Source organism: Procambarus clarkii, chromosome 24, assembly GCF_040958095.1.
Source record: "Procambarus clarkii isolate CNS0578487 chromosome 24, FALCON_Pclarkii_2.0, whole genome shotgun sequence".
Taxonomy (NCBI): Eukaryota; Metazoa; Arthropoda; class Malacostraca; order Decapoda; family Cambaridae; genus Procambarus; species Procambarus clarkii.
In genome coordinates this window covers 1,342,681-1,361,398 of record NC_091173.1, presented here as the reverse complement: position 1 = coordinate 1,361,398, position 18,718 = coordinate 1,342,681, and the positions used below count along the sequence as shown (strand labels likewise).

General features: G+C 40.0%; 1 protein-coding gene across 1 annotated transcript; it reads right to left on the bottom strand.

The window, feature by feature from the left end:
- Positions 1-2,576: 2,576 nt before the first annotated feature.
- Positions 2,577-15,832, bottom strand: LOC138368176 (zinc finger protein 16-like). The gene is made up of 3 exons (XM_069330600.1): positions 15,639-15,832; positions 14,656-14,900; positions 2,577-3,130 (listed from the first exon to the last, which is right to left on the bottom strand). The coding sequence occupies exons 1-3, from the start codon at positions 15,830-15,832 to the stop codon at positions 2,577-2,579; spliced, it is 993 nt and encodes a 330-aa protein (XP_069186701.1).
- Positions 15,833-18,718: the final 2,886 nt, after the last annotated feature.

Here is an 18,718-nt window from a genome sequence, read left to right as displayed (position 1 = left end):
AGGGCAGCTGTTAGAAAAATTAGCATAGACGCTGCAACGATGCTTCGACCCCATCAACTAGGTTTTGGTGTCCCCCATGGCTGTGAAGCAGCAGCTCATGCAGCACGAGCCTATATCAAGCACCTCCCAGAAAATAAGGCATTAATTAAATTAGACTTTAAAAATGCCTTCAACCAGGTAAAAAGGGATGTGGTACTGGAAGCAGTTCGAACAAGCTTTCCTTGTCTACTTCCCTTCGTCTCAGCAGGGTACAGTTAGGGAATCGACACTGTTGTTTGGGGAACATGAAGTTGTTTCCGCAGGTGTCCAGCAGGGAGACCCACTTGACCCTTTCCTTTTCTGCATGGCAGCTAAGGAGGTCACAAGCAGGTTGTCCAGCGAATTCAACATCTGGTTCCTGGACGATGGCACCCTGGCAGGGACACAGGAATCCCTGCTAGGAGATCTTCAGCTAGTGAAATCTAGGGGAGAGGAGTTAGGCCTTACACTAAATCCATCAAAGTGTGAAATCATCTCATCCAGCCAACCAATCATAGATGCAGTACGAATCATATTGCCAGGAGCCCCAGTGATCGCTCCCACCGACAGTGTGCTGCTAGGGGCACCTCTGGGCGTGAACGCCATTGAGGTAGTCCTCGAAGAAAAGCTGAAAGACCCGAGGAGGATGGAGGTGCGAATAGGAGCTTTGGATGCTCACGATGCTTTGTACCTTCCTACAAGGTGCCTGGCCTTGTCCAGACTTACCTATTTCCTCAGGTGTGCTCCTTCCTTTGACAGCCCAAAATTAACGGAATACGACTCACTCCTAAAGACAATAACTGTGAAAGTGTTAAACCTCTCCCTGCAAGATGACCAGTGGGACCAAGCAACGCTCCCAGTTAGACTCGGGGGGTATTCGCAAGGCGACACAGTTCAAGCAACTTACATTAATTACAGCTGTGCAAGCCCCCCATGCTGGGGGGGGCTTGCACAGCTGTTGGCAGTCCCTAATTCCGCCTTGGGCACCCGCCTGGACCATCGGGCCCTAAGTATTGGTGTTGCTCTGCGCCTTGCCGCCCCTATCTCCACCGAACACCGGTGTGTTTACGGCCATGCACGGGCAGACCAATACGGCAGCCATGGCCTCATCTGTCGTAAGACACAGGGAAAGATTGCCAGACACGAAGCAGTCAATGACATCATCAAGAGAAGTTTGGCTACAGCTGGGTGTCCAGCACAAAGGGAACCCCAGTTGTGCAGACCTGACAACAGCCAAAAACGCCCAGATGGAGTCACCCTGCAGTCGTGGAGGGAAGGTAAACAGGTCGTGTGGGACAACACGTGTGCATCCACATTGGCTGGTACCTATCTACCTTACAGCAAAGCTGAGGGAGGCGGAGCGGCCACTTTCAGGGAGACCCAGAAAACTAACAAGTACAGGGACCTAGAACGTTGTTACAGGTTCGTGCCAATAGGCTCTGAGACACTGGGCGCCTGGGGTAAATGTGCCCTTAAGTTCCTGAAGGAGCTGGGCGAGGAACTCATTGGGAAGACTAGAGACCCAAGAGCGGCCAGTTTTATGTTCCAGCGCCTCAGTGTCGCTGTTCAGAGGGGAAATGCGTGCTGTATCTTGGGTACGCACCCGACCCCCGAGGAGCTGGACGAGGTCTTCGAACACTGATTGGTATATTGTTATATAAGTGTGTGTTTTCTGTAAACTGTAGCATTGCAATAAAATCAAATAAAAAAATATTAATAGGGGTGGTAGGAGAGGAAAAGATTAAAGTATTCAGTGAGAATCCACAAGGTTTTCTCTGAACACTATTTATTTTCTTCTTCGAGGATGTGGGTCCCTTTAATTAAACCAGTGGTGGTACCCCTATATATATATATATATATGACAGAGTCAGACCACGGAGGAAGAATTGAAACAGGAATTTCCTTAAGTACTTTCGTATATTATTACATCTTCAGAAGGAAGGGGTATACAATACTTGTTCTGGAGGATTATACAAATAAATAAAACAGTAAAATAAAGTTACACAAATAAATAAATCAGTCAGTTTTATATAAAAAACAGTCACTATACAAAGTGTCTACGCTCATCTTTGGTGAGTCACACAGTTACTAGTCTTGCTCCACACCCACACAACTGGGCGACAGGTGCAGGTTGCCCCTACAGTAAGCAAATTTTGGATACTACGCCAAGGTTTCCGGAAGTATATAATTATTAAATGAAATATGAAGAAAAGACTCATTAAAAACTTTTGAGGTCTTTTAGACACCTTCTCCCTTGCCTGGTCATCTAACTTCTTCTAGGAGCCAACAGTGACGGCTCCTCTACTTCTTACCGGGTCTATGAGGAACATCTAACTTTCATAAATGAGCAAAATTATAAAATGCCTTTAGATCTTTGCACTTCGTGTGAAGTGTATTTCTCTAATAAAATATAACATAATTACCTCTGCAAGACATCTAACTGACATTGTGATAGCACACTATTACATTAATGTAAGTTAATAATATACAAGTACGTGCCTCATTATCCTTCAACATTCTCTGAATCATTTGCCACACACTGAATCAAGTGCTTAGAATCACGCTGATACATCTGAATGTATCAGCGTGTGCCTCTTCATATGTCCAAGACGACTGAATCTCTTCCCACACTCTGGACATTCATGAGGCTTCTCACCTGAATGTACTATCATATGCTCTATTATAGCTCCACGATTTCTAAATTTTTTACTACACTCAGCACATTCAAAAGGTCTCTCATCTGTATGCACCATCCTGTGAGCCTTCATAATTCCAAGACGACTGTATCTCTTCCCACACTCTGGACACTCATGGGGTTTGACACCTGAATGTACAAACATATGACACTTCATACTTGCAAGACGACTGTACCTCTTCCCACACTCTGGACACTCATGGGGTTTGTCACCTGAATGCACAAACATGTGACGCTTCATAGTTCCAAGCTGACGAAATCTCTTCCCACAATCTGGACACACATGAGGTTTTTCACCTGAATGCACTGACATGTGCCTCTTCACACTTCCAAGATGAGTCAATACCTTCCCACACTCTGGACACCGGTAAGTCTTCATCTTCTTTTTGATAGGTGCAGTTTGTGTGAAAGTTTTTCCTGAGGATGACTGCATAAGTGGTGAAGTCGTCAGGGTCAATGTTGCCGCTTAGGCACGGCTTGAGTGTTGTTTCTTAGAGTTAGACTTGATGTGAGGACTTGGCGGTCAATGGTGATGCTTCTTTATGATAGATGCAGATTGATTGAAGATTAAATCGGAGAGATGACACGAACATGAATAGCCCGTAAGTGGATATTTTTTTTGGAAGTAAACGTGATCTATGATCGTGAAGGGATATACTGGAATAGGTGCAGTTTGTGTCAAGGTTTTATGCTGGTGTTTGGACACTCACCTCACCTTTTTGCTCCTGACAAAATGGCGCCCGACGCTCATACAAGCGTCGAGCTTGTATGAGCCCGACGCTTTTTTGGTTCCAATGTTTTTTGGTACTATATCTTATTTTTTATGCTTAGAACTAATCTTCTACATTTTCCATTTATGTTTTGCTTATCTTTTCCAATTAAAGGATGTACTTGAAATTCTTTCTTTATACATAATACCATACGATTATATACTTTTTGAAGGAATCAGTTCTCTCCTAGTTGATGGGATATAAGTAATATAGTAATCAGGACAATTCGCCCTCGGTTTTTTGGAACTTATTTAACCAAAACTAGCTCAACCCAACCTAACCCAAACTATAAGAACATAAGAACAAAGGCAACTGCAGAAGGCCTATTGGCCCAAACGAGGCAGCCCCCATTTATAACCACCCAATCCCACTCATATACTTGTCCAACCCACGCTTGAAACAATCATAAGAACATAAGAACAAAGGCAACTGCAGAAGGCCTATTGGCCCAAACGAGGCAGCTCCTATTTATAACCACCCAATCCCACTCATATACTTGTCCAACACGCGCTTGAAACATTCGAGGGACCCCACCTCCACCACGTTACGCGGTAATTGGTTCCACAAATCAACAACCCTGTTACTGAACCAGTATTTACCCAAGTCTTTCCGAAATCTAAACTTATCCAATTTATACCCATTGTTTCGTGTTCTGTCTTGTGTTGATACTTTTAATACCCTATTAATATGCCCTTTGTTATGTCCATTCACCCACTTGTAAACCTCTATCATGTCACCCCTAACTCTTCGCCTTTCCAGTGAACGCGACTTAAGCTTTGTTAATCTTTCTTCATATGAAAGATTTCTAATTTGGGGAATTAACTTTGTCATCTTACGCTGGACACGTTCAAGTGAATTTATATCCATTCTATAATATGGCGACCAAAACTGAACTGCATAATCTAAATTCACTTGAACGTGTCCAACGTAGGATGACTAAGTTAATTCCCCAAATTAGAAATCTTTCATATGAAGAAAGATTAACAAAGCTTTAGTTGCATTCACTGGAAAGGCGAAGAGTTAGGGGTGACATGATAAAGGTTTACAAGTGGATGAATGGACATAACAGGGGGGATATTAATAGGGTATTAAAAGTATCAACACAAAACAGAACACGAAACAATGGGTATAAATTACATAAGAACATAACATAAGAACAAAGGTAACTGCAGAAGGCCTATTGGCCCATACGAGGCAGCTCCTATTCTATAACCACCCAATCCCACTCATATACTTGTCCAACCCGTGCTTGAAACAATCGAGGGACCCCACCTCCACAATGTTACGCGGCAATTGGTTCCACAAATCAACAACCCTGTTACTGAACCAGTATTTACCCAAGTCTTTCCTAAATCTAAACTTATCCAATTTATATCCATTGTTTCGTGTTCTGTCCTGTGTTGATACTTTTAATACCCTATTAATATCCCCCCGGTTATGTCCATTCATCCACTTGTAAACCTCTATCATGTCACCCCTAACTCTTCGCCTTTCCAGTGAATGCAACTTAAGCTTTGTTAATCTTTCTTCATATGAAAGATTTCTAATTTGGGGAATTAACTTAGTCATCCTACGCTGGACACGTTCAAGTGAATTTATATCCATTCTATAATATGGCGACCAAAACTGAACTGCATAATCTAAATGGGGCCTAACTAGAGCAAGATATAGCTTGAGAACCACACCAGGTGTCTTGTTACTAACGCTGCGATTAATAAATCCAAGTGTCCGATTTGCCTTATTACGAACATTTATGCATTGATCCTTTTGTTTTAAATTCTTACTAATCATAACTCCCAGATCCCTTTCGCAATCCGACTTCGCAATCTCAACACCATCTAGCTCGTATCTTGTAACTCTATCATCATTACCTAGCCTCAGAACTTTACATTTATCAGCATTAAACTGCATTTGCCAATCCTTTGACCATTTCAAAACCCTATCTAGATTAACTTGAAGCACAGTGACTTGAAGCAGTCACAGTGAGAGGTTGTGTTAGCTGGAGCTCCGATTCTAGTAACATTATTATTGCAATAATGGAAGGATTAGTGAGGGATTTGGTGAGTCTGGTTGGAGCTCTGAGAGCAGAGATGGATTCCCTGCGGGAGGAGGTACGACGGCTGAGACTTCGGGAGGAAACGAAGGAGGAGGCCAGTGTTGACGGGACCTCATTAAGTAGGACTGACAGGACCAGTAGTAAGGAGACCTCGTCTTGGCAAGTTGTGAAAGACAAGGGTCTTAAGAAGACCCTGGCAAAACCGACAACTAATAGCCTACACCTAAGGACTTTTAACGCATTTGACGTATTAGAGGACGAGTGCTGTGGTGAACCTGTTGTTCATCGTTGTTATATTATCATAGCAATATGGAAGTTGTAGTTAAGGACCTGGTGACTCTAGTGGGAGCCCTGAGGAGAGAGTTGGACTCTCTGCGGGAGGAGGTGCGTCAGCTTAAAGAACAACGAGAAGTAACGAAGGAGGAGACCAGCAGTAAAGGGACCTCGTCTTGGAGAGTTGTGAAAGACAGGGGCCTTAAGAAGACTTTGATAAAGCCGCCTTCAAACGCCATAGCAACCTCTAATTCATTTGACGTTTTGGAGGACGAGTGCTGTGGAGAGACTGTGGATCGCGCAAACGGGAAAGCAACGAAGAGAAAGGAAGCGCAGGCCCCTCAGAGGGTAAAGGAAGTACCTAAGCAAACATTAGTTGTGGGAGATTCCCAGATAAGGTATTTGGATAGAACGTTTTGTGCTAGAGATAGGGGGAACAGGTTAAGGGTTTGCTATCCCGGAGCTGGCATTGGTGATATTATAAACAACATGAATGATATTATGGCTGGTAATGGGAACAATCCCATTATTTGCATTAGCGTGGGAGGAAATGATGTTGGTCGAGTTAGGAGTGAGGAACTGATTCAGAGGTATAAGAACATAAGAACAAAGGTAACTGCAGAAGGCCTATTGGCCCATACGAGGCAGCTCCTATTCTATAACCACCCAATCCCACTCATATACTTGTCCAACCCGTGCTTGAAACAATCGAGGGACCCCACCTCCACAATGTTACGCGGCAATTGGTTCCACAAATCAACAACCCTGTTACTGAACCAGTATTTACCCAAGTCTTTCCTAAATCTAAACTTATCCAATTTATACCCATTGTTTCGTGTTCTGTCCTGTGTTGATACTTTTAATACCCTATTAATATCCCCCCGGTTATGTCCATTCATCCACTTGTAAACCTCTATCATGTCACCCCTAACTCTTCGCCTTTCCAGTGAATGCAACTTAAGCTTTGTTAATCTTTCTTCATATGAAAGATTTCTAATTTGGGGAATTAACTTAGTCATCCTACGCTGGACACGTTCAAGTGAATTTATATCCATTCTATAATATGGCGACCAAAACTGAACTGCATAATCTAAATGGGGCCTAACTAGAGCAAGATATAGCTTGAGAACCACACCAGGTGTCTTGTTACTAACGCTGCGATTAATAAATCCAAGTGTCCGATTTGCCTTATTACGAACATTTATGCATTGATCCTTTTGTTTTAAATTCTTACTAATCATAACTCCCAGATCCCTTTCGCAATCCGACTTCGCAATCACAACACCATCTAGCTCGTATCTTGTAACTCTATCATCATTACCTAACCTCAGAACTTTACATTTATCAGCATTAAACTGCATCTGCCAATCCTTTGACCATTTCAAAACCCTATCTAGATCAACTTGAAGTGATAGTGAGTCCTCCTCCGAATTAATTTCCCTACCGATTTTCGTATCATCGGCAAATTAGCAAATGTTGCTACTCAAACCTGAATCTAAATCATTTATATATATTATAAACAACAGAGGTCCCAGGACAGAGCCTTGAGGCACTCCACTTACAACATTTTCCCACTCTGACTTGATTCCATTTATACTAACTCTCTGTTTCCTTTGGTATAGCCATGCCCTAATCCAGCTTAATATAGCACCCCCAATACCATGAGACTCTATTTTTTTAATCAGTCTTTCATGTGGCACTGTATCAAAAGCTTTGCTAAAGTCAAGGTATACAACATCGCAATCCTTACCACTATCAACTGCCTCAACAATGCTAGAATAAAAAGATAACAAATTTGTTAAACATGAACGGCCATTTATAAAACCATGTTGCGACTCAATTATTAATTTATGTTTTTCAAGATGAAGACGAATTTTATTTGCTATTATAGATTCGAGTAACTTTCCCACAATAGACGTTAGGCTAATTGGTCGATAGTTAGACGCAAGTGATCTATCTCCTTTCTTAAAAACTGGTATCACATTAGCAACTTTCCAAAACTCTGGCACTCTGCCTGACTCTATTGATTTATTAAATATGGTTGACAGTGGGTCACAAAGCTCCTCTTTGCATTCTTTAAGCACCCTAGCAAACACTTCATCCGGCCCTGGGGATTTGTTTGGTTTGAGTTTTACTATTTGTTTAAGAACATCCTCCCTGGTAACTGCTAAACTCGTCAACCTGTCCTCGTCCCCACCCACATAGACTTGTTCGGCTGAAGGCATATTGTTAAGTTCCTCTTTAGTAAATACAGATACAAAATATTTATTAAAAATACTACTCATCTCTTCATCACTATCTGTTATTTGACCTGTCTCAGTTTTTAATGGACCTATCCTTTCCCTAGTCTTAGTACGATATAACTGAAAAAACCCTTTAGGATTTGTCTTTGCTTGCCCTGCTATGCGAACTTCATAGTTTCTTTTTGCTTTCCTTATCTCTTTTTTAACATTTCTAACCAGTTGTAGAAATTCCTGTTCTAAAGTGACCTCCCCATTTTTAATCCTTTTGTACCAAGCTCTCTTTTTACCTATAAGGTTCTTCAAATTCTTTGTTATCCACTTTGGGTCATTAGTATACGATCTATTCAATTTGTATGGTATACTACGTTCCTGTGCTTTGTTTAGAATATTCTTAAATAAGTTATATATTGAATCCACATCGAAATCCCCATTTAAGTCACCTATCGCTGGGTTCATGTCTCGCTCCAAGACCGGCCCACACCCCATACCCAAGCCTTTCCAATCAATTTGACCCAAAAAATTTCTTAGGCTATTAAAATCAGCTTTTCGAAAATCTGGCACTTTAACAGAATTTTCTCCTACTGGTCTATTCCATTCTATGCTAAATCTGATTTCTTTGTGATCACTGCTCCCTAGCTCACTCCCTATTTCGATGTCATTAATTTGCGTTTCCCTGTTAGTTAACACTAAATCTAAAATATTATTTTCCCGTGTTGGTTCCTTAATGTGTTGCGTAAGAAAGCAATCGTCAATTAATTCTAGAAAATCTTCTGCTTCACTATTACCTGTTTTGTTCAACCAGTTTATTCCGCTAAAATTAAAGTCACCCATGACATAAATACTGTTAGATCTAGATGCTCTAGATATTTCATCCCATAGATGCTTTGCTTCCATTCTGTCTAAATTTGGTGGCCTATATATTACTCCTATTATAATATTATTAGCTTTTTCGTTTAATCCAATCCAAATAGTATAAAACAGCCATAGAGTTAGTTAGGAGCAAGGGAGGAATCCCGATCATATGTGGCATTCTTCCAAGAAAGGGAGTGGGAAATGAATGGATATCGAGGGCACTTGGTGTCAATTGCCGGCTGGAAAGATATTGCAAATCAAATGCAATATCTTTCATAGACAACTGGGAACACTTCTATGGAAGAAATGAAATGTATGCTCGTGATGGGGTGCATCTATCGAGAGCTGGGGTTGTTGCTGTTGCGAACTCGTTAGAAGAAGTGGTTAGAGGTGTTTGTTTGGGTTTAAACTGTTAGTAGATAGAGGTATGGGAATTGATTTGGAGGAAGGAGGTAATAAAAGTATGTGTTTGTGGGAGAAAGGAATTGGCAAAACGATCAGGGAAAGAGAAGGTCCGCAAAATAACAATTCACTTAGGGTATATTACACTAACAGTAGAAGTCTAAGAAATAAAATTAACGAATTAAATGCTCTTGTCTGCACAGAAAAAATAGATATTATTGCACTTACCGAAACGTGGATGAATGTAGAAAATAGAGAACTATTAGCTGAATATCAAATATATGGATTTAAACTATTTCACACAGATAGATATATTAGACGAGGAGGTGGAGTAGCCATATATGTTAGGGACAATTTGAAATGTAGTCTCAAAGAGGGAATCAAAACAGAGCCACACACAGAAACTATTTGGATTGAATTAATCGAAAAAGCTAATAATATTATAATAGGAGTAATATATAGGCCACCAAATTTAGACAGAATGGAAGCAAAGCATCTATGGGATGAAATATCTAGAGCATCTAGATCTAACAGTATTTGTCATGGGTGACTTTAATTTTAGCGGAATAAACTGGTTGAACAAAACAGGGAATAGTGAAGCAGAAGATTTTCTAGAATTAATTGACGATTGCTTTCTTACGCAACACATTAAGGAACCAACACGGGAAAATAATATTTTAGATTTAGTGTTAACTAACAGGGAAACGCAAATTAATGACATCGAAATAGGGAGTGAGCTAGGGAGCAGTGATCACAAAGAAATCAGATTTAGCATAGAATGGAATAGACCAGTAGGAGAAAATTCTGTTAAAGTGCCAGATTTTCGAAAAGCTGATTTTAATAGCCTAAGAAATTTTTTGGGTCAAATTGATTGGAAAGTCTTGGGTATGGGGTGTGGGCCGGTCTTGGAGCGAGGCATGGACCCAGCGATAGGTGACTTAAATGGGGATTTCGATGTGGATTCAATATATAACTTATTTAAGAATATTCTAAACAAAGCACAGGAACGTAGTATACCATACAAATTGAATAGATCGAATACTAATGACCCAAAGTGGATAACAAAGAATTTGAAGAACCTTATAGGTAAAAAGAGAGCTTGGTACAAAAGGATTAAAAATGGGGAGGTCACTTTAGAACAGGAATTCGTACAACTGGTTAGAAATGTTAAAAAAGAGATAAGGAAAGCAAAAAGAAACTATGAAGTTCGCATAGCAGGGCAAGCAAAGACAAATCCTAAAGGGTTTTTTCAGTTATATCGTACTAAGACTAGGGAAAGGATAGGTCCATTAAAAACTGAGACAGGTCAAATAACAGATAGTGATGAAGAGATGAGTAGTATTTTTAATAAATATTTTGTATCTGTATTTACTAAAGAGGAACTTAACAATATGCCTTCAGCCGAACAAGTCTATGTGGGTGGGGACGAGGACAGGTTGACGAGTTTAACAGTTACCAGGGAGGATGTTCTTAAACAAATAGTAAAACTCAAACCAAACAAATCCCCAGGGCCGGATGAAGTGTTTGCCAGGGTGCTTAAAGAATGCAAAGAGGAGCTTTGTGACCCACTGTCAACCATATTTAATAAATCAATTGAGTCAGGCAGAGTGCCAGAGTTTTGGAAAGTTGCTAATGTGATACCAGTTTTTAAGAAAGGAGATAGATCACTTGCGTCTAACTATCGACCAATTAGCCTAACGTCTATTGTGGGAAAGTTACTCGAATCTATAATAGCAAATAAAATTCGTCTTCATCTTGAAAAACATAAATTAATAATTGAGTCGCAACATGGTTTTATAAATGGCCGTTCATGTTTAACAAATTTGTTATCTTTTTATTCTAGCATTGTTGAGGCAGTTGATAGTGGTAAGGATTGCGATGTTGTATACCTTGACTTTAGCAAAGCTTTTGATACAGTGCCACATGAAAGACTGATTAAAAAGATAGAGTCTCATGGTATTGGGGGTGCTATATTAAGCTGGATTAGGGCATGGCTATACCAAAGGAAACAGAGAGTTAGTATAAATGGAATCAAGTCAGAGTGGGAAAATGTTGTAAGTGGAGTGCCTCAAGGCTCTGTCCTGGGACCTCTGTTGTTTATAATATATATAAATGATTTAGATTCAGGTTTGAGTAGCAACATTTGCAAATTTGCCGATGATACGAAAATCGGTAGGGAAATTAATTCGGAGGAGGACTCACTATCACTTCAAGTTGATCTAGATAGGGTTTTGAAATGGTCAAAGGATTGGCAGATGCAGTTTAATGCTGATAAATGTAAAGTTCTGAGGTTAGGTAATGATGATAGAGTTACAAGATACGAGCTAGATGGTGTTGTGATTGCGAAGTCGGATTGCGAAAGGGATCTGGGAGTTATGATTAGTAAGAATTTAAAACAAAAGGATCAATGCATAAATGTTCGTAATAAGGCAAATCGGACACTTGGATTTATTAATCGCAGCGTTAGTAACAAGACACCTGGTGTGGTTCTCAAGCTATATCTTGCTCTAGTTAGGCCCCATTTAGATTATGCAGTTCAGTTTTGGTCGCCATATTATAGAATGGATATAAATTCACTTGAACGTGTCCAGCGTAGGATGACTAAGTTAATTCCCCAAATTAGAAATCTTTCATATGAAGAAAGATTAACAAAGCTTAAGTTGCATTCACTGGAAAGGCGAAGAGTTAGGGGTGACATGATAGAGGTTTACAAGTGGATGAATGGACATAACCGGGGGGATATTAATAGGGTATTAAAAGTATCAACACAGGACAGAACACGAAACAATGGATATAAATTGGATAAGTTTAGATTTAGGAAAGACTTGGGTAAATACTGGTTCAGTAACAGGGTTGTTGATTTGTGGAACCAATTGCCGCGTAACATTGTGGAGGTGGGGTCCCTCGATTGTTTCAAGCACGGGTTGGACAAGTATATGAGTGGGATTGGGTGGTTATAGAATAGGAGCTGCCTCGTATGGGCCAATAGGCCTTCTGCAGTTACCTTTGTTCTTATGTTCTTATGTTTATGTTCAAAGAGGAGGCAAAGCAACGAGGAGCATTGAAGCGCAGGTCCCTCAAACTGCTCGAAAAGAAAAGGGAGAATCGAAGCGAATTTTGGTTGTGGGAGTTTCCCAGGTGAGGTATTTAGACAGAACGTTTTGTGCCAGAGATAGGGGGAACAGATTAAGGGTTTGCTATCCGGGAGCTGGAATTGGTGATATTGTTGGAAACATGAATGATATTATGACGGGAAATGGAAACAAACCCATTATTTGTATTAGTGCAGGGGGTAATGATGTTGGGCGAGTTAGGAGTGAGGAACTAATACAGAGATTCAGGACAGCCATTGAATTAGTTAGGAGCAAGGGAGGAATCCCGATCATATGTGGCATTCTTCCAAGAAAAGGAGTGGGAAATGAATGGATGTCGAGGGCACTTGGTGTCAATTGCCGGCTGGAAAGATATTGCAAATCAAATGCAATATCTTTCATAGACAACTGGGAACACTTCTATGGAAGAAATGAAATGTATGCTCGTGATGGGGTGCATCTATCGAGGGCTGGGGTTGTTGCTGTTGCGAACTCGTTGGAAGAAGTGGTTAGAGGTGTTTGTTTGGGTTTAAACTGTTAGTAGATAGAGGTATGGGAATTGATTTGGAGGAAGGAGGTAATAAAAGTATGTGTTTGTGGGAGAAAGGAATTGGCAAAGTGATCAGGGAAAGAGAAGGGCCTCAAAATAACAATTCACTTAGGGTATATTACACTAACAGTAGAAGTCTAAGAAATAAAAGTAACGAATTAAATGCTCTTGTCTGCACAGAAAAAATAGATTCTTTGTACTTACCGAAACGTGGATGAATGTAGAAAATAGAGAACTATTAGCTGAATATCAAATAAATGGATTTAAACTATTTCACACAGATAGATATATTAGACGAGGAGGTGGAGTAGCCATATATGTTAGGGACAATTTGAAATGTAGTCTCAAAGAGGGAATCAAAACTGAGCCACACACAGAAACTATTTGGATAGAATTAAACGAAAAAGCAAATAATATTATAATAGGAGTTATATATAGGTCACCAAATTTAGACAGAATGGAAGCAAAGCATCTATGGGATGAAATATCTAGGGCATCTAGATCTAACAGTATTTATGTCATGGGTGACTTTAATTTTAGTGGAAAAAACTGGTTGAACAAAACAGGGAATAGTGAAGCAGAAGATTTTCTAGAATTAATTGACGATTGCTTTCTTACGCAACACATTAAGGAACCAACACGGGAAAATAATATTTTAGATTTAGTGTTAACTAACAGGGAAACACAAATTTATGACATCGAAATAGGGAGTGAGCTAGGGAACAGTGATCACAAAGAAATCAGATTTATCATAGAATGGAATAGACCTGTAGGAGAAAATTCTGTTAAAGTGCCAGATTTTCGAAAAGTTGATTTTAATAGCCTAAGAATTTTTTTTTGATATTATTTGATATTCAGCTAATAGTTCTCTATTTTCTACATTCATCCACGTTTCGGTAAGTACAAAGAATCTATTTTTTCTGTGCAGACAAGAGCATTTAATTCGTTACTTTTATTTCTTAGACTTCTACTGTTAGTGTAATATACCCTAAGTGAATTGTTATTTTGAGGCCCTTCTCTTTCCCTGATCACTTTGCCAATTCCTTTCTCCCACAAACACATACTTTTATTACCTCCTTCCTCCAAATCGATTCCCATACCTCTATCTACTAACAGTTTAAACCCAAACAAACACCTCTAACCACTGGTTCCAACGAGTTCGCTACAACAACAACCCCAGCCCCCGATAGATGCAGCCCATCACGAGCATACATTTCATTTCTTCCATAGAAGTTTTCCCAGTTCTCTATGAAAGATATTGCATTTGATTTGCAATATCTTTCCAGCCGGCAATTGATACCAAGTGCCCTCGACATCCATTCATTTCCCACTCCCTTTCTTGGAAGAATGCCACATATGATCGGGATTCCTCCCTTGCTCCTAACTAATTCAATTGCTGTTTTATACCTCTGAATCAGTTCCTCACTCCTAACTCGACCAACATCATTTCCTCCCGCGCTAATGCAAATAACTGGATTGTTCCCATTTCCAGCCTTAATATCATTCATGTTGTTTATAATATCACCAATACCAGCTCCGGGATAGCAAACCCTTAACCTGTTCCCCCTATCTCTAGCACAAAACGTTCTATCCAAATACCTTATCTGTGAATCTCCCACAACTAAAGTTCGCTTAGGTACTTCCTTTACTCTCTGAGTGGCCTGCACGTCGTTGCTTTCCCTTATGCGTGATCCACAGTCTCACCACAGCACTCGTCCTCCAATACGGCAAATGAATTAAACATTCTGAGGGCGTCTGTAGGGGGCTTTATCAAAGTCTTCTTAAGGCCCCTGTCCTTTACAACTCTCCAAGACGAGGTCTTTTTACTACTGGTCTCCTCCTTCGTTCCTTCTTGTTGTTGTTTCAGCTGTCGCACCTCCTCCCGTAGAGAGTCCAACTCTGTCCTCAGAGCCCCAACCAGACTCATCAGTTTCTTCACCACAACTTCCCTATTGTTATGATAATATAACTACACTCAGGAGCTCCGGCTATCACACCCTCTCACTGCGCTGAGAGGGTGTGTTCTATGGTTGCTCCAGTTTGTAAATGTTCGATGGCTGCTTCAGTTTGTAAATGTTCCCTGGTTGCTCCAGTTTGTAAATGTTCTATGGTTGCTCCAGTTTGTAAATGTTCCCTGGTTGCTCCAGTTTGTAAATGTTCCCTGGTTGCTCCAGTTTGTAAATGTTCTATGGTTGCTCCAGTTTGTAAATGTTCCCTGGTTGCTCCAGTTTGTAAATGTTCTATGGTTGCTCCAGTTTGTAAATGTTCCCTGGTTGCTTCAGTTTGTAAATGTTCCCTGGTTGCTCCAGTTTGTAAATGTTCCCTGGTTGCTCCAGTTTGTAAATGTTCCCTGGTTGCTCCAGTTTGTAAATGTTCCCTGGTTGCTCCAGTTTGTAAATGTTCCCTGGTTGCTCCAGTTTGTAAATGTTCCCTGGTTGCTCCAGTTTGTAAATGTTCCCTGGTTGCTCCAGTTTGTAAATGTTCCCTGGTTGCTCCACTTTGTAAATGTTTTGATCGCCATTACATCGCCTTTATTATTAACCGTGTTTTAAGCTTTTTTAGTAATTGGTTATCTCTTTTTGATTGTTATCTTTTGTTATCTCATTAAGTAAATAATGAGATATATGGCTGGTTGTCTCATATCCTGCCTCATATCCCAGAATCAGGCCAGACTCCTCTGGACTGACCTCTTGGATAAGGCTTTCCTGGGTGTAATCTCGAGGGTGGGGCGTGTCATGGCTGTTACACCCATGACATCCTCATATCCCAACTCCATGTCCTCATATCCCAACTCCATGTCCTCATATCCCAACTCCATGTCCTCATATCCCAACTCCATGTCCTCATATCCCAACTCCATATCCTCATATCCCAACTCCATGTCCTCATTGTATATCCCATGGCCTTCCCCCCAAAGCTCAGGGAAGCCTTCTCTAAGAGGTCAGCTCTGATGACCTCTGGATCGTCTTGCAAAGTTAAATATAATGTTCCTGGATAGCCTTAGTCAGCAAGCTTCAAATAGGTGATATTAATCATGATAATCTTGTCAAATATTGTTAATGGAATTATACTCCCAGAGTCCTATGTGTAAATATCTAGGGACCTACCCCTTTCTGCCAGGTCCGAGGTCAGCCACTTGCACGGTGAGTGTTGGCTGTGTAAACATTCGGGTGAGGAAAACGTTCCTTCCCTCTTGCACTCCCGTAATTAATAATTCCCATCCTTGAAGAGGTGTATGATGGCTGTCAAACATCTTAATGGTAAATTCTTGAAAGTTTATGCACGTGTGGGAGGACCACTTACAAGCCTTACAAGCCTCAATGTAGGTTAGCATCAGCACCCCCTCCCCCTTCTCCAGCTGATATGAAGTGTGGCAGCTTTTGGGTATATATATATATATATATATATATATATATATATATATATATATATATATATATATATATATATATATATATATATATATATATATATATATATATACCTAGTAGCCAGAACGCACTTCTCAGCCTACTATTCAAGGCCGAATTTGCCTAGTAAACCAAGCTTTCATTAATTAATTGTTTTTCGACTACCTAACCTAACTAACCTAACCTAACCTAACTTTTTCGGATACCTAACCTAACCTAAGCTATAAAGATAGGTTAGGTTAGGTTAGGTAGGGTTGGTTAGGTTCGGTCATATATCTACGTTAATTTTAACTCCAATAAAAACTAATTGACCTCATACATAATGAAATGGGTAGCTTTATCATTTCATAAGAAAAAAATTTGAGAAAATCTATTAATTCAGGAAAACTTGGCTTATTAGGCAAATCGGGCCTTGAATAGTAGGCTGAGAAGTGCGTTCTGGCTACTAGGTACGACATATATATATATATATATATATATATATATATATATATATATATATATATATATATATATATATATATATATATATATATGACAATGTCAGACCACGGAGGAAAAATGAAACAAGAATTTCCTTAAGTACTTTCGTATATTAATACATCTTCAGAAGGAGTCAAACCGGAAGGAGGAGAGGAGAAGGAGTTTAATTAATATACGAAAGTACTTAAGGAAATTCCTGTTTCATTTTTCCTCCGTGGTCTGACATTGTCACATTTTTAATCACGTGTTTATTTTCGTGATATACACACACACACACACACACATATATATATATATATATATATATATATATATATATATATATATATATATATATATATATAGGTGGTAGGAGAAAGCACACAAAAACTGTATTGGAGGGGACCTACATTCCCTGCAATGCGTTATGGCGTTATGTGTGGTTTCCTCCGAGGCTATGGGTCCCCCTTCTTCCAGCCAGAGGTGGTACTCCCTTCCATATAAAAATATGTATATATATATATATATATATATATATATATATATATATATATATATATATATATATATATATATATATATATATATATATATATATATATATATATATATATATATATATATATATATATATATTGTGATGATAATCTCTTTCAAGAGAGAGCCTGAGAGCCAGAGAGCCAGAGAGCCTGCTCTTCCCTACCTAAAGTTACGTTAAGTCTACAAGTATAAGATGCTACATTCAAGATACGTCCACCAGTAGCACAAAACGATTTGACCAGGAGGCAAAACATACCCTGAAGCCCCCAACTTCACACACCCTCCCCGCCGGCTTGTCGTCAACCAGCCAACTACCCATCCCAGCCTGCCTGCTCCTGATTGGTGACTCGCCGACCGCACACCTGCACACTGCACCTCAGCGCCATCTACCTGAGTCAATGTCTGAGCCAGGATCAGCCATCAACTTCGGAATATTCTCTGTGCTCTAAGCGTTGACATCTCTCTCTGGCATACTAAGCTCTATGGCTTTTGTATACTAAGGGAGGCCTCAGCCATAGCCAATATTCTCAGCACCATTTTACCATTCACTATTTTGTCTCACATTGTTTTTGCATTTATCTTTGTTATTTAATTGCACTATTCAATTCCCCGAGATTTGTCTTTATTTTTATTTATGTTTAAAGTACATATTAAAGTTTCATTGTTCATACTTTGTGTTTTACATGTTCCTCCCTCTCACTTACCACAGACAACAGGCAAGCAGTCTATCTTTTTTTTGTAAGTGTGACCAGGCATTGACACCTGCCATTGGAGGACTGCCGAACGTCTACACTCCAACACTTTCCCATCACATTTTATGGGGGCCTGTCCGGGATCTTCACTCAGGTACTAGTACTAGAACATCAATTTGTGGTAAGCGTACTTCGCTTTGCTAAAGTTGCTTTTCAATATTATCATTAATTTTCATATTTATATGGTGCTGTGTGTATTGTGCATTCCGAGGGTAGCATATGGTGAGTGTGGGATAACTTTGGATTACGTGGTGACTGTAGGCCGCAGTCATTCTCTTAATTGGTCATCCCTCCCTCCGTGTTATTACTCGTGTTTACCACCTTTTGTCCCTAGGATATTTCTCACATTATCAGCAGATCATCATTGTGGTACCCTGGTACTTTGGTTTGTCTTCGGGTCAAAGCACCCTATCTTCTGCAATCCGACCGAAGGAGGACAAGAGGGCCATAGTTCCTCTAGCACGGACTACGTTGCTGAGTTGGGACCTCAGCAGCAGTTCTCGTCACCAGTTGACACTCGCACCCCTACACGTCGGTCTGAGATGATGATATTTACTTAGGTAGGGAATTAGCTTTCTTTTTTCAGAGCACAAAGTTCGCTAA

What these genes read in the sequence shown, in the direction of transcription:
- LOC138368176 (XM_069330600.1), bottom strand. Translation starts at nt 15,832, where the DNA reads ATGGAGTTGGGATATGAGGATATGGAGTTGGGATATGAGGACATGGAG. An exon ending in AGGAAAGCCTTATCCAAGAG is followed by an intron (nt 14,901 to 15,638) that starts GTCAGTCCAGAG and finishes TCATAACAATAG; the next exon opens with GGAAGTTGTGGTGAAGAAAC. An exon ending in ATTGGAGGACGAGTGCTGTG is followed by an intron (nt 3,131 to 14,655) that starts GTGAGACTGTGG and finishes AGTCATCCTCAG; the next exon opens with GAAAAACTTTCACACAAACT.